The sequence below is a fragment of the Pongo pygmaeus genome, chromosome 8 (assembly GCF_028885625.2).
Source record: "Pongo pygmaeus isolate AG05252 chromosome 8, NHGRI_mPonPyg2-v2.0_pri, whole genome shotgun sequence".
Lineage (NCBI taxonomy): Eukaryota > Metazoa > Chordata > Mammalia > Primates > Hominidae > Pongo > Pongo pygmaeus.
The window spans coordinates 138,429,430-138,443,294 of NC_072381.2; the positions used below are offsets into that span (position 1 = coordinate 138,429,430).

Sequence of the window (13,865 nt, forward strand, 5' to 3'; positions counted from 1 at the left end):
CCCGTCAGTGGGCGGTTCAGGAGCTGTCGGGCCCCAGCTGCCAACAGAGGCGCCTGCTGCTGCCTTGGCGTGGCGAACCAGGCAGAGGCAGTTTTGGGTGGTGGTCGGCAAGGGTGCCGGGGCGGGTGTCAGGGAGGACCAGCTGATCTGGAGGGCGCCATGAGCCCCTCCCTTGGGGAGTGCTGGGAATGTGGAGGGTGCAGGAGTGAAGAGGGGAGTCTCTTGTTTTTGGGGAGTCTCTTGTTTTGGGGGAGCCTCTTGTTTTTGGGGAGCCTCTTGTTTTTGGGGAGTCTCTTGTTTTGGGGGAGCCTCTTGTTTTTGGGGAGTCTCTTGTTTTGGGGGAGTCTTGTTTTTGGGGAGTCTCTTGTTTTTAGGGAGCCTCTTGTTTTTGGGGAGTCTCTTGTCTTTGGGGAGTCTCTTGTTTTTGGGGAGCCTCTTGTTTTTATGCTGATGGAATCATTTGGTAGAGAGGAAGAATCTGATGTTGCAGGAAATTGCTCACATCTCAAAGGTCTTTAGGAAATGATGGGAAAGACTCTGCTATCTTTAAAATGCTCACTGCAGCGTCCCCAGCCCGAGGCCCGTCCCGGGAGGCGCTGCGGGAGCAGGGGAGCCTGCGCGGGGCCTCACCTGCCAGATGTGCCTGAAGAAGGCGTAGGCTGCAAGGCAGCAGTCCTCGTAGCCCTCGGCGCCCGGCGACAGCACCAGGGCCAGCAGGATGTGCACGCGGGCTAGCGCCTCCAGCTGCCGCACGCTACGCAGCTGCTCCAAGGACACCGCCTCCTCGGCCTCGGACACGGGGCTCCGTGGGGGCATCTGCACAGCCATGTACTCCCCTGAAACACGGGGTGCCCGAGGCTGAGCGGAGGCCCGGCTACGGGTCTGTGGGCTCCAGGCCAGTCCCTTCCCTGCCCGAGGCTGTGGTGGACTGCCCGGTGCCTCGCCGACCCCTGGTGCTCCACTCTGCTGAGGGCCGGCAGCCAGGGGAAGAGCCACGTGTTGTACTTACCCTGCAAAGGCTGAGCTTGGCCGCCCACTCACCCCCAGGGGCAGCTCCACTCTCAGCTCCAGCCCCAGGCCCCCAGGCCCCAAGGTCTCTCCTGCTGGCCTGTGTGTCCTGGAAGCCTCATGAGGTGCACCTGGCCTGGGCACCCCGTTCCTGTCCCCGACTGTCCCGAGGGCCTGGGAGTTCTGAACAGGGCCCACACATCCTGACAGGGGGCTAGAACCAGCGGCCGCGGGGAGGGTGGCCCTGAGCAAGCCAGCATTGTCGAGTGCTCTAGGACGGCCCTGCTGTGTGCATGTGTGTGTGTGTGTGTGGAGTGGCCACCCTAGCTGGGCTGCCGGCCTCTGCTCTTCACGGCAGGACTGCGGGAGCCACCCCATGGGACTCTCCATGCACACCTGCACTCCCCACAGAGTTTCTGCCCTGGGTCACCCTGGGCTGATGCCCAGGCACTGGTGGTGTTTAAGCGCTGGATGATGCCAGTGGGGCCGCCATTGTCTGCCCAGGTCCCCACTTGCCAGCAAACCCCCACTTTCCTGCACTGCTGTGAGCAGGGGCTGGGTGGCCAGGGGCCTGCTGAGGAGCAGCAGCTGGAGAACGGAGCCCCCACCTCGAGTCAGAAGCAACTTTGGGGATGGCTGAGGTGCCCACAGGGTCTGAGGTGCTCAGGACCCCCGCTCCCCCAGCCTCCTGAGGAAGGCCGCCTCCGGGCCGGCCCAGCTGTGTGCCTGAGAACATGCCTTCCGCCTGACCTGGATGGAACCTTTCTGTGAAGGTCATCTGGTGGCAGTCAAGCTGAGTCCCTCAGGGACCCTGCAGAGGACAGCACTGAGACGCGTCAGGGCCCCTGCAGAGGACGGCGCTGAGACGTGTCAGGGGCTCCTGGCCTCCAGAGCCTGCACAGACACGTGGATGCCCAACGGCCGTCCAGACCACGGAGCAGGAAGCAGAGCTCTGGGGAGCGGCGTGGGGTCAGCACCCTGCCAGCGGCGTGAGCTCACCATCCGGTGTGGGCTCTGGCTCAGGGGCGTCGCCGGGCGGCTTCATGGCCAGCAGGATCTCGACAGCCCAGTGGAGGTGGAAGACCACGTCCTCGAGAGGAAAGTGTCTGTGGTGGAGCCACTGGCCGAACTCCATGAGGTACTCCACCTTCTGCCACTCCGTCTCAGGCTTCTGTGGGATTGAACAGAAAGGGTGACATCCTCAGGATGGCCCTGAAGGCGTTCCTGATGCAGTGAAACACTTTTATTGCTCATTTGCTACAAGGAAAGTTTCATTCTTACCCCCACAGTGATCGTTTGCAGGCCGCCTCTAATGAGACCAAGTTGCCATTTAGGCTCATTGGGACATTTCAGATATAGCTGTTTCTTTTCACAAGCAGCATGTGGGAAGGCTGCAGCTTGGCGTCTCCTCACCCTTTGCAGATGCCACCCTCCTGGGGCCTCCCGGGTCCCCAGGCATTCCCTGCGCCGCAACAGGACACAGGACAGGGGTCCTGCTGTCGCCCTGTCTGCGGGTGGCCCTCTCTGGGTGTTTCTGTGGGCAGCCCTGGGTCCCTGCTGGAAAGGAGGCCTCTGCAGGGCAGGAAACGTGCTTGCCCTGTCCTGTGTCCAGATGCAGAGCCCAGTCCAAGGCCTGGCCTGGCCCGTGCAGACTTGGCCACTGTCGCTACGGAATTGGATGAGGCCACCCTAACCTGACCCTTGCAGAGCAGAGCCCCAGCCCTGCGAGCCGGGGTCAGCCTGCACCGCACCCTCCACAGCCCTGCGAGCCGGGGTCAGCCTGCACCGCACCCTCCACAGCCCTGCGAGCCGGGGTCAGCCTGCACCGCACCCTCCACAGCCCTGCGAGCCGGGGTCAGCCTGCACCGCACCCTCCGCAGCCCTGCGAGCCGGGGTCAGCCTGCACCGCACCCTCCGCAGCCCTGCGAGCCGGGGTCAGCCTGCACCGCACCCTCCGCAGCCCTGCGAGCCGGGGTCAGCCTGCACCGCACCCTCCGCAGCCCTGCGAGCCGGGGTCAGCCTGCACCGCACCCTCCGCAGCCCTGCGAGCCGGGGTTAGCCTGCACCGCACCCTCCGCAGCCCTGTGAGCCGGGGTTAGTTAGCCTGCATCACACCCTCCCCTCCACAGGTGTTGCTGGGGCCACGGCCACACTCTTCTCCAGCAGGGTGGACCTCGCACTGGCACCGCCCCACGCACCACGCATGGATGTCGCTGCCACTTCATTTCTGCTGCCAAATATCTGTGGCTCTCTGATTGCTGGCCCATGCCACTTATTCAGCCATGAATCTGCTGGGCGCTGCACCGGCCGTCACAAACAGGTCCCTGTGGGGTGTGAGTGGTGCGTGTGGGATGTGGGGTGTGTGTGGGATGTGGGGTGTGAGTGGTGTGTGTGGGATGTGTCGGGTGTGAGTTGTGTGTGGGGGTATTGGGTGTGAATGGTGTGTATGAGATGTGGGTTACAGGTGTGAAGGGGCGGCCTGTGGGGTGTAGTATAGGTTGCGTGGGAGTGGGATACGTGGGGTGTGTCTTGGTTGCAGCTGTGGGCTGTTATGTTGGGTGTGTCTGTGGGTCTAGGTGCAAGGTGTGGGTTTGTTGTGGGTGTTGGGTGTGAGTCCAGCCACTGGAGGATGGAGCTGCAGCATCTTGATGGGGAATGCAAGAAGAAGAACGGTGGGAAAAGCAGCCGTTTGGTTTTGGGTAAGATGCTGGCCCCAGGGCGGGGCCAGGCAGACAGCAGGATTCACAGGTCTAGGGGGTGGGGGGTCTGGGCTACAGAATTGCTTGTGGGTAAAATGGGCGGCAGCGGTGCTTAGCTCAGGACATGGGGTGAGATCAGATGGCCGAGGTCCTGCCCTTAGCCCAGGGCCTCCTCTGTCATGAAGAGGTGGAAAGGGGAGAAGGATGAGGAACCGGTGAGGTGGTGGGGCCTGGGAGCCATGTGAAGGATGCCCATGGATGGGGAAGGAGGGGAGCAGCTGTGGAGGCCGGCGGTGGCTCCCACAAAAGCTGTGCATGTTAGGGAGGGCCTTGGCCCTGATGGGAGGTTCAAGGGAGAGCGGGTCATCTTCTCAACAGAAGTGCGGGGCCACCCAGCGTCCACAGGCTGAGGAGTGCCGGGGACCCTGCCTCACACCGTATAACTCATTAACATAACAGCTACAACTATAAAACTCAGAAGAAAACAGGGGAACAAATCTTCCAGACCTTGGGTTATGCAACAGTTTCACAGATACAACGCCAGAAACGCAAGCAACAAAACAAGAAATAGACAACTAGAATTTCATCACAATTTAAAACATGTTTGTGCCACAAATCATGCCAGCCAGAAAGTGAAGAAGTGGTTGAAAAAGCAGCTCACAGAATGAGAAAGGGTTTGTAGATGATGCTCCTGCTAAAGAACCTGCATCCACAATACACCATGAGCTCCTATAAGGCAATGAAAACCAAACAACCAGATTAAAAATGGGCAAAGGACTGCAATGAACACTTCTTCAACAACCCACAAATGGCCCATAAGCACGTGGGAATATGCACCCCATCATCAGTGGCTGGGAAAATGCAGGCAAACACGAGGAGACACCCCCTTCACACCCGCCGGCACAGCTAGAACAGGGAGACGACATCAAGAGCTGGTGAGCGTGTGGAGAAACCGCAGCCACACCCTGCAGGCGGGAAGGCAACCCTGTGAGGCCGCTGTGGGAGCCAACCTGGCACTTCATCTGATGGCCCCACAGAGGGCGACCGTGTGCCCAGCAACTCCACTGCTGGGCTGTGCCCTCGGGGGACGAGGACGGGGCCACGCCAGAACTCGGGAGCAAATGCTGACCGCAGCATTCCTCACAGCAGGCAGATAATGAGAAACAACACAAATAGCCATCTGTGGACTGTAAGACACGCAACGGAATATGACTCGGCCCTAAACGGGAATGATGGGGATGACCCTGGGCGATGTCATGCTGAATGAAGGACCCACATAATGCTTGGCTCTGTTTACAGAAAATGTCCAGATCTGTGGCTTACTGGGGCCGATGGAGGGAGGGATGGGGAGTGAGTGCTAATGGATGCAGGGTTTCTGGGGGGTGACGAAACCTTCTAAAATTGTATGTGGGTGATGATTATATAACCCTGAGAATTTACTAAAAACATCACATTGTACCTCTAACAAAGACAACTGAAGGAAGGACTCAGGTAAGTGAAGACAGAAAACACTTTCAAGGGTTTCTGCCCCAAGGGCCAGCGTGGCTCAGCTGGGTCCTGCCTTCCCCAGCCGCCCACAGCCTCCCCTCCTCAGGCCCTTCCTGCTTTCCCTGGAGAAGGCCACGTCCCTGCCTGATACCCGCCAACCCCAGCAGGGCAACTGCCGAGGAACGACGTGGCCTCTGGTTCCCCGGAGCGAGGCGCAGTGGCTCCCTGTGGCTCCCCACAGCGGTACCCGGGCGTCTGCCTTGACCACCCAGTGCCCTGAGCCGGCACTCACACAGCACCGTCAGAGACCCCCAACCATCCTCAGTTCCCGACACCGAGGGCCGTCTGGACCCCAGAACAATCCAAAGCCCTCAGGGCAGGATTGCTCTGAGCCGGAGAAACAGCTCGCGTAAGAGAAAAGCCTTTTAAGATCTTCACTAATGTTGAAAGGTTCATGCCTTTCACACCAGGGGCCTGGGATGCCTTTTCGTCCCCAAGATGAAGTTCTCGGGTGTGCACCACATGGCCCTTGCCCCTGACAAGCAGAGGCATCGAATCAACACCAAAGCGCCCATCTCCTCCTGAGCCCATCCCAAGTGCATTGAGGGAAACGTCTGTCTTGCCTTCCTGGGGGTAGGGAAGAGACGCCAACGTCCCCAGAACGCCCACATCCCAGGGCCCTGCAAAGCCCTGCTCTTCTCTGCAGCCACCCGCCCATCAGGGCCCCTACCTGCTCTCCTCTGCAGCTGCCCGCCCCTCGGGGCCCCTGCCTGCTCTCCTCTGCAGCCACCCGCCCGTCGGAGCCCCAGTGCCTCCAGAGGAGCCTGGGCGCTTCCACTTGGGGCATCAGCCTCTGGGCCCCCCTCACCCTGCTCAGGGATGAGGACCTGACCATGACCCCTCCATGCTGGAAAGGAACCACTGAAACCAGCTCCATCCCCCGTCCCTGACTGGTCAGCAAGAGGAGTGCCCGGGGCCGCATGGCACATTCTCTGTGCCCGTCAGCCATGGGTGCTCTACGTGCTACCCACGCCAGGTCCCGGCTGAGCTTCTGTCCACACGGTTCTCCCTTTCACTAAAGGACAAATTTTACCACGTGCACCCACGCTCATGGCTTTGCACCTGCAAGGCCTGGATGGCGCTGTTGTAGCAGGCCAGCTCTCCAGACACGCTCGGTGAGTTCAGGGCCAGGCGGTGCCACATGCGCGCCAAGTAGTCCTCACTCTCGGCCTTGAATTTCTGTATTTCCATCGAAAAATTCTGCCCGAGCTTGGCCTTCACGATGACCATATGCTTGAAGATCAAGCTAAAGAAAGGGAAGGTGAGAAACCAACGTCGGGATCGGGTGGCAGAATTTTAAATGTGGGTGATGCAGCCCGGACTTATTCCTCCACTTCCTGCTTAAAAAGACGAAGCAAAGCAGAGCCCAGGTGAGGGGAGGTCTTGGGGGTGAGCGGGGGTCTCAGGGCTGCGCAGGGGGTCTCGGGGGCGAGCGGGGTTTTCAGTCCCCGCTCTCCCTGTGTTGAATTCTCCTGGGGAAGTCAAGTCTTCCAGCGCAAGTGGGAACCTGGGGAGGCCCGGGCAAAGGGGGACAGCACGGAGCAGGGGAGCACACTCCAGGTGGGGGAGCAGCAGGCGGGTGCTCACAGGCGGTGGGGGGGAGCACACTCTGGTGGGGGAGCACACCCCCGGTGGGGACGCAGTGGGTGGAGCACTCACAGGCGGTGGGGGGGAGCACTCACAGGCGGTGGGGGGGAGCACTCACAGGCGGTGGGGGGAGCACTCACAGGCGGTGGGGGGAGCACTCACAGGCGGTGGGGGGGAGCACTCACAGGCGGTGGGGGGAGCACTCACAGGCGGTGGGGGGGAGCACACTCTGGTAGGGGAGCACACCCCCGGTGGGGACGCAGTGGGTGGAGCACTCACAGGTGGTGGGGGGAGCACTCACAGGCGGTGGGGGGAGCACTCACAGGCGGTGGGGGGGTGCACTCACAGGCGGTGGGGGGAGCACTCACAGGCGGTGGGGGGAGCACTCACAGGCGGTGGGGGGAGCACTCACAGGCGGTGGGGGAGCACTCACAGGCGGTGGGGGGGAGCACTCACAGGCGGTGGGGGGAGCACTCACAGGCGGTGGGGGGGAGCACTCACAGGCGGTGGGGGGAGCACTCACAGGCGGTGGGCCGTCCTTGGCAGCACCTGCACAGCCTCGTCCAGCACCTTGAGGCCACCCTCCCAGTCGTCCTGGTCGGCATGGCTGTGGAAGAGCAGGCCGTAGAGCGCAGCACGGAGCGCCAGGTCGTCCTCAGCCCCTGGGAGGGAGAAGGAGGGGTGTCCTTGGAGCTGCCTGATCCCTCATCAAAGGTGCCGTCAGACCTCCCGGACTAAGCTGCCCATCACACTGCCCCTGAGGTGGAACCGTGGCTACAGAGGTGCCCAGGCCAATGCATGCCCCTCAGGGCTGAAGTGAGCTGTGCACCTGCGTGGCCCCTCCAGCCCTGCACCGGCCACCCGGGACTCCCTTTCCGTTGCGGAAAGCAGCTGTCTTCTCTCCTTGCTGGTTTCTGCCTGTCATTCTCCATCTCCTTGGAGAATTCTGCGTTCACAAACACAGCCCTGTGTCCCCACGTATTAAAGATCGGCGAGCAGGACTCGGGGTCCTTTCAGGAGTTGTATGGAAAGCTCCCCCGCGGCCGAGGACACAGCGCCACGTGCGTGCTGGGGAGTCCTCACGCTTGGCGCCCGCGGCACGGGAACAATCCCCGAGTCTCCACACAGGCAGCGGAGCCGTGTGACACGCAGAGGCAAAGGTACCCGCCTTCAGGGCACATGCAGAAACCGCCTGCCTGCCAGGAGGTGAGCCCCACCCAGCTCCACAGGGCACCCCGTGGGCCGTCAGCGCCTCTGAGTGCATGAAGCCAGCAGGGTGGATCCTGGTGGGATGGAACCCTCAGTGTCTGGGCGAGCTGCAGATGAACTTGAAGGGCCCTGAAGAGATGGGGTGAACACAGGGCCGCATCCCTCACACATCCCCACTGAGCACAGAACCCAGCCCACTCTGCCACCTCCCGGCCAAGAGTCCTTTTACGTCAAGGATTCCAAGAGCCCCGGGAGATCCAAAACATCAAACCAAGGCCATGGAGGCCCCACCTCGGGAAGGGGTGCTGAGTGGCGGGTCTGTGCCCTGTTGCTGCCCCAACCCAGCACAGCCATGGCGACCAGAATGCTGACGCGTCCCCTACCCGTCATGGGTGCTGCCCGGCCCAGCCTGCACACCCTTCCCCTGACGGTAATTCCCACACCCTCCCGGCTCTTTCAGAGGTCAGTGAGGGATCTGTCTCCTCTCTTTTCTCTTCTCTCTCTCGCCTCTCTCTCTGCTCTCCTCTCTCTGCTCTCCTCTCTCCTCTTCTTTCTCCTCTCGTCTTCTCTCCCGCCTCTCTCTCTCTTCTCCTCTCTCCTCTCTCGCCTCTCTCTCTCCTCTCCCTTCTTCTCTCTCTCCTCTCCCCTCTTCTCTCTCTCCTCTCCCCTCTTCTCTCTCTCCTCCTCTCCTTCTCCCTCTCTCCCTCTCTCATCCCAGGAATAAGCTTCAGTGAAGCCTCGTCTGGAAAACACTTTGGGTCTCAAGTCAATTTCTGCTGCATCGAGCGCCCGAGAACCATAGTGGGCACCAATGCGGGCTCCACCCACATCTAATGGTAGCGGATCTTGGGTTTTCCTGGCTGTCTCCACACCGTGCCACCCCTCACCTGGCTACCCTCCCGGGTGCTTCCGTAGCCTGTACCCCTGCCACCTTCACCCCTGCCGCCTGTACCTGCCACCCCCACTGGCCCTGCTGTGCTGCTTGCAGGTCTCTGGGCCAGGTCGGGATGGCTCCTGCCTCCACCCACCCTCTGGAGCCTTCTCAGACTACGCAGCCCCTCACGCCCTTTCTCTTTTCAGAAGTCTGGTGCTTTTCTGTAATTTTAAAGATAAACAGTACGACCCTAAGGAAAGACAAACCCCTTTCTCCCAGCGCCCTCCCCCAGTACTCTGCAGGCCACAGTGCTGAGGGCTGGAGTCCGTGTCATCCTGCACCAGCCCCGTCACGCTATCAGCAGGACTCGCCTCTGGTGCCAGCACCTGGACCACCGAGGCTCACATCACAGAGCGTGGAGCCTTCTTTCCCTTCTCTGACTCATTTTTCATGAGACTGCGTTCTCCAGAGCCGACCCGCTGGGTCTAGGGAGCAAACGTGCCCATGGCTGGAAGGACGGCACCCATGGCTAGGAGGACGGCACCCCATCGGATGCTGGGATCTGTGGGCTCACTGTGGCCTTCACACTCTGCCAGGCCCTCCTCACCCAGGCACTGGCCAGAGAAGCGGGTCTGCATCTGAAACTTGGGAACCCTGAGCCCTGCTTCCTCCCGGTTGAATTCATTAAACCAGGGTCCGATGAACTTGGAAACCACACATAGGGTCACAGGGAGTCCTCTTCAATCCTGCCTAAGTGGAAGGCTCACTTTGAGGTGTGACCTCCTGATTGACCCACAGCCATGTCCTGGGACCACCCAGTACACATCCAATTCACGGGCGGAGGCGCTGCAGCCAGACCCCACCCCTCATGCATTCCTGTGGACCGTCTCCTCCTCCCCGGAGGCCATCAGCTCCGTGGTGCCTCCGGGTGGGTGAGGGCCATGGACTGTACGTGAGGAGGAGGGTGGGTGAGGGCTGTGGACTATGCATGAGGAGGAGGGTGGGTGAGGGCTGTGGACTGTGCATGAGGAGGAGGGTGGGTGAGGGCCGTGGACTATGCATGAGGAGGAGGGTGGGTGAGGGCTGTGGACTGTGCATGAGGAGGAGGGTGGGTGAGGGCTGTGGACTATGCGTGAGGAGGAGGGTGGGTGAGGGCTGTGGACTATGCATGAGGAGGAGGGTGGGTGAGGGCTGTGGACTGTGCATGAGGAGGAATGTGCCTGTGCTGAGCTCTGGGCCTCATGTTACCACAGCACAGCATGGCCGTCCCGACTAATCAAAGTATTGATGTGGCCTGGCTGAGCTCTGGGCCTTGTGTTTCCACAGCACAGCACGGCCGTCCCGCCTGATTAAAGTATTGATGGGGCCTGGCTGAGCTCTGGGCCTCGTGTTTCCACAGCACAGCACGGCCGTCCCGCCTGATTAAAGTATTGATGGGGCCTGGACGCTAAGCATTTAGCTGCCAGACGTGGTGCGAGTATCTTCCCATCTGTTCACTTCTTACTGTTCTGCACTTATCAGGATTCAGGAGCGTACATTTTCGTATCTGTGAAAGGTGCCTCTTTCCACAAAATCTCTGCTATGCTCAATTCTACTTTCTGATATTTTTTCTAGAATTTGAATTTTTAAAACTACTTAACTATTCACTTGTCTGATGTTTATTTTGGTGAATGGAGTAAAATGTAGTGTGTCTTCCGGGTTCTGCCCAGAGGCACAATCCCCCCTCCACAGCCTCCTCTCCCCATGCCACGTTCTGAAGGGGTCTGGGCTGCCCAGAGGCACAAATCCCCCTCCACAGCCTCCTCTCCCCATGCCACGTTCTGAAGGGGTCTGGGCTGCCCAGAGGCACAATCCCCCCTCCACAGCCTCCTCTCCCCATGCCACGTTCTGAAGGGGTCTGGGCTGCCTTCTGCCTCCCCAGGGCTCTGATCCACATCTCTGTCCTCGTGAAACACCCCACAGGGCTGACAAGAATCACAAGCTGGGTTGTGGACAGAATGTAGTTATGACTGAGCAGTAACCAGAGTGCACCCTGGCCACGTCCTTGCTGCTAAAAGTCACCTGGACCCCCATCACTCTTGTAGATGCGGTCTCTGAGGTTGGAATCCTAAGGCTTTGGTTGAAGGATCATTAGGATATTTTTCAGACCCTGAATGCCAGCAACCAGTGCGGAGTCCCCCACAGAGGAGCGGGATAGGGATTGGCCCAGGAATGCCTTCCCAAGACCCTGTGCTCTTCCACGCTTCCGTCCTCTCCAAAACCCTCAAGACCCCTATCCCCAAACTCCTCAGGGAGGTGGGTCTGAGGCCGTATCCCCATCTCCTGCTCAGCAACCCTAGGATTAACCCTTCCTCTGCTGCAGCCTAGCCTCTCAGTGGATGGACTTGCCATGTGCATCGGGCTCATGCTTGCAGGACCAGCAAACCACACACACTGCGGGGGTTAGTACTCAACTTAGTAATTACACATGGCCACACTTTTGTTTATTATTTTAAATCAACTTTGCTTCTCTAAATAGACTCTAAATGCTCAAGGTAGGTTCCACTTTTCTATTCCACAGCATTTAAAGATTTCCCAAATACACATTAGGACTCTTAACAGGGATAGTTTTTTTTAGCAGACAACGTTTTTTTCTATAAATGTGAATTGGTATTCTAAGATGGTTCTATTGTTCTAAAGTCAGTATGCATTTTTGTGTGTTTGTTTTTGCAGGAGTGTGTGTCCACGTTTTTGTGGAAGTAGAAAAATGGGATTTATCTGTGAGCACAGCCGAGAGGCCAGACTTCACGGCAGCCACGACCAGGGAGAGAGTGCCCACTCTGCACTCAGGGGTGTGTGGCCCTGGACAAGGTTCATGTAAACCAAAAATAACATTCTAAGCCCCCCAACCGACTGAATGGACCCTCCTCTTGGCCAAGGGCCTTCTGAAGTATACCTGAAAAACGAGTTTGGTGGGGTCGGGGGCGGTAGGGGGCGAGGGTGGACAGGCCTCATTATCCCCTCTCCCTTTGGAGCTCAGGCACAATGGACCAGCATCCACATGAAAGCTCTAAAGGCTGACAGAGTGGACGCTTTGTAGCCGTAAGACACCAAGTTCCAGCCTGATTCTAGCATAGCATCGCATGACAGATAGCAGGCCTGAAAGAGATCCAAGTATTTCATACCCAAGTATCTTTCTCTGACATATTTTGAAGTGGGCCGCACAGCTGTCTCTTGGGGGGAAAATCCACATCCTGTGGAGAATGCCCTTTTCCCTCTCCAAGCCAGGGCAGAATTAACCAAGAGTCTGGTGCCTTTTTGTCTGTTGAGAGCTCGGAAGCCAGTTACCTGGAGGCTTCATCTGCAAGATAAAAACCTTGGTCTCCACAACTCCTCATCTAAACCTGGACATCCGTTTCTATTGATTCCAGGTCTTTAGATAATAACTCTTTCAACAAATTGTCAATCAGAAAATCTTTGAATCTACCAGTGACCTGGAAGCCTCCCCTCCGAGTTGTCCCACCTCCTGGACCAAACCAATGTGCACCAGACATGTATTGATGTCTCTGCCTAACTCCTGTTCCCCTAAAATGTACAAAATCAAGCTGTAAACCAATAACCTTGGGCCCAAGTTCTCAGGACCTCCAGGGGCTGTGTCACGGGTCATGCTCCTCACACGTGGCTCAGCATCAATCTCTTCAAATAGTTTACAGAGTTTGACTTTTTTCGTGGATAGTCAGAAGGTCCTGGCTCTGGCTTCATTGTATGTTGAAAGGGAATTTCATGAGCTCATTCCTGAAGAGCACTCAGGTGCCTGTCATGCATCAAATGCTGAACAGACATTATCTGGAGTTATTGCCAGGTGGCTTCACGTCAGGGCACGGGAATTTAAAAGCACCACATGTTTAAAATTGGGCTCAAGTCCTTCCCTTTCCTTGTACCTGGAGCCCGTGGGTCTGTCTGTCCTGCTACAAACCTGGAAGAAAATATCCTTCGGTCATCCCGCCACCTTGGAAGTCAGCCGTGGGCCACTGGTGCAGAAGCAGCGTCTTTCCTTTCTCCTAAAGTAACACAAGTAAACGACACGTATACTTGAAAGTTGCAGGACAGTCTTTCACTGTGAGATAAGAAACTCCCCCTCTGAGCTCTGTGTTCATCTCCTTAAACTGCTTGCTATTGCCATAAGCAGCTGTAAATTAACCTGACAATGTTGTACTGGCCACTATCACCAAATTCTAAAGCTTAACAATCTACAGCCAATTAATAGCTTAAGTTATTTTAATGTAAATTTTTGGCAAACAACTCAGGAACTGCCTCTTATTTCCCTTTAAAAACCCACATGGAACTGCCTCTAATTGGAGTGCACATTCAGGACCGCTTGAATCGATGCTTCCGGATTACAACCTTCAAGCTTGGCCCAGGTAAACTCTCTATTTATACCAGTTTTGCCTCAGCTTCTTCCTTTTAGGTTGACATCATTTTGCTTTTCATTTTGTTATAGTAGGTAGCTAGTCAAACATGAGTGGGGCAGGAGAGGCCCCGCCGCCGCGCACCAGGAACTTCAGGCAACCATCACGTGATGGTCAGGCAGCTGTTAACTGTCTCTCTAAAATAATAATTGGTCTCAGCCAGCACCAGGGAAAGGCCATCTCCCAAGAGACAGAAAAAACTTGAAACTGGTGACGAGTAGCTTCCTGATACGATCTCAGGAGTTGGGCGAGCGGGCTCAAGCACGCACACTGAGAGGAAAAATGGCGGAGTTTCACTGGCATATGACCTCCTCTAGGGACACGTGACTGGTAAGGGACCACCTCAAGTGAGCACGTGCAAAACTCCAGTAAACACACTGGGCGTGCGGCCCCTCCCAAGTGCAGGCAGCCACCATACATGTGGACAGTCCACCGCAAGGGAAGCATCTGGGGAGAAATCATGAAATACGCTGGAAGTCGGCCCATGTATTG

General features: G+C 57.9%; 1 protein-coding gene across 1 annotated transcript in view; it reads right to left on the reverse strand.

Moving 5' to 3' along the window:
- CFAP46 (cilia and flagella associated protein 46) overlaps window positions 1–13,865 on the reverse strand; it is a 132,908-nt gene that overhangs the window by 69,888 nt on the left and 49,155 nt on the right. Inside the window, 5 exon segments of the mRNA XM_054473811.2 lie at window positions 631–836; window positions 2,008–2,179; window positions 6,318–6,501; window positions 7,366–7,504; window positions 12,881–12,965. Of these exon segments, the coding sequence (XP_054329786.1) occupies window positions 631–836; window positions 2,008–2,179; window positions 6,318–6,501; window positions 7,366–7,504; window positions 12,881–12,965 (786 nt within the window).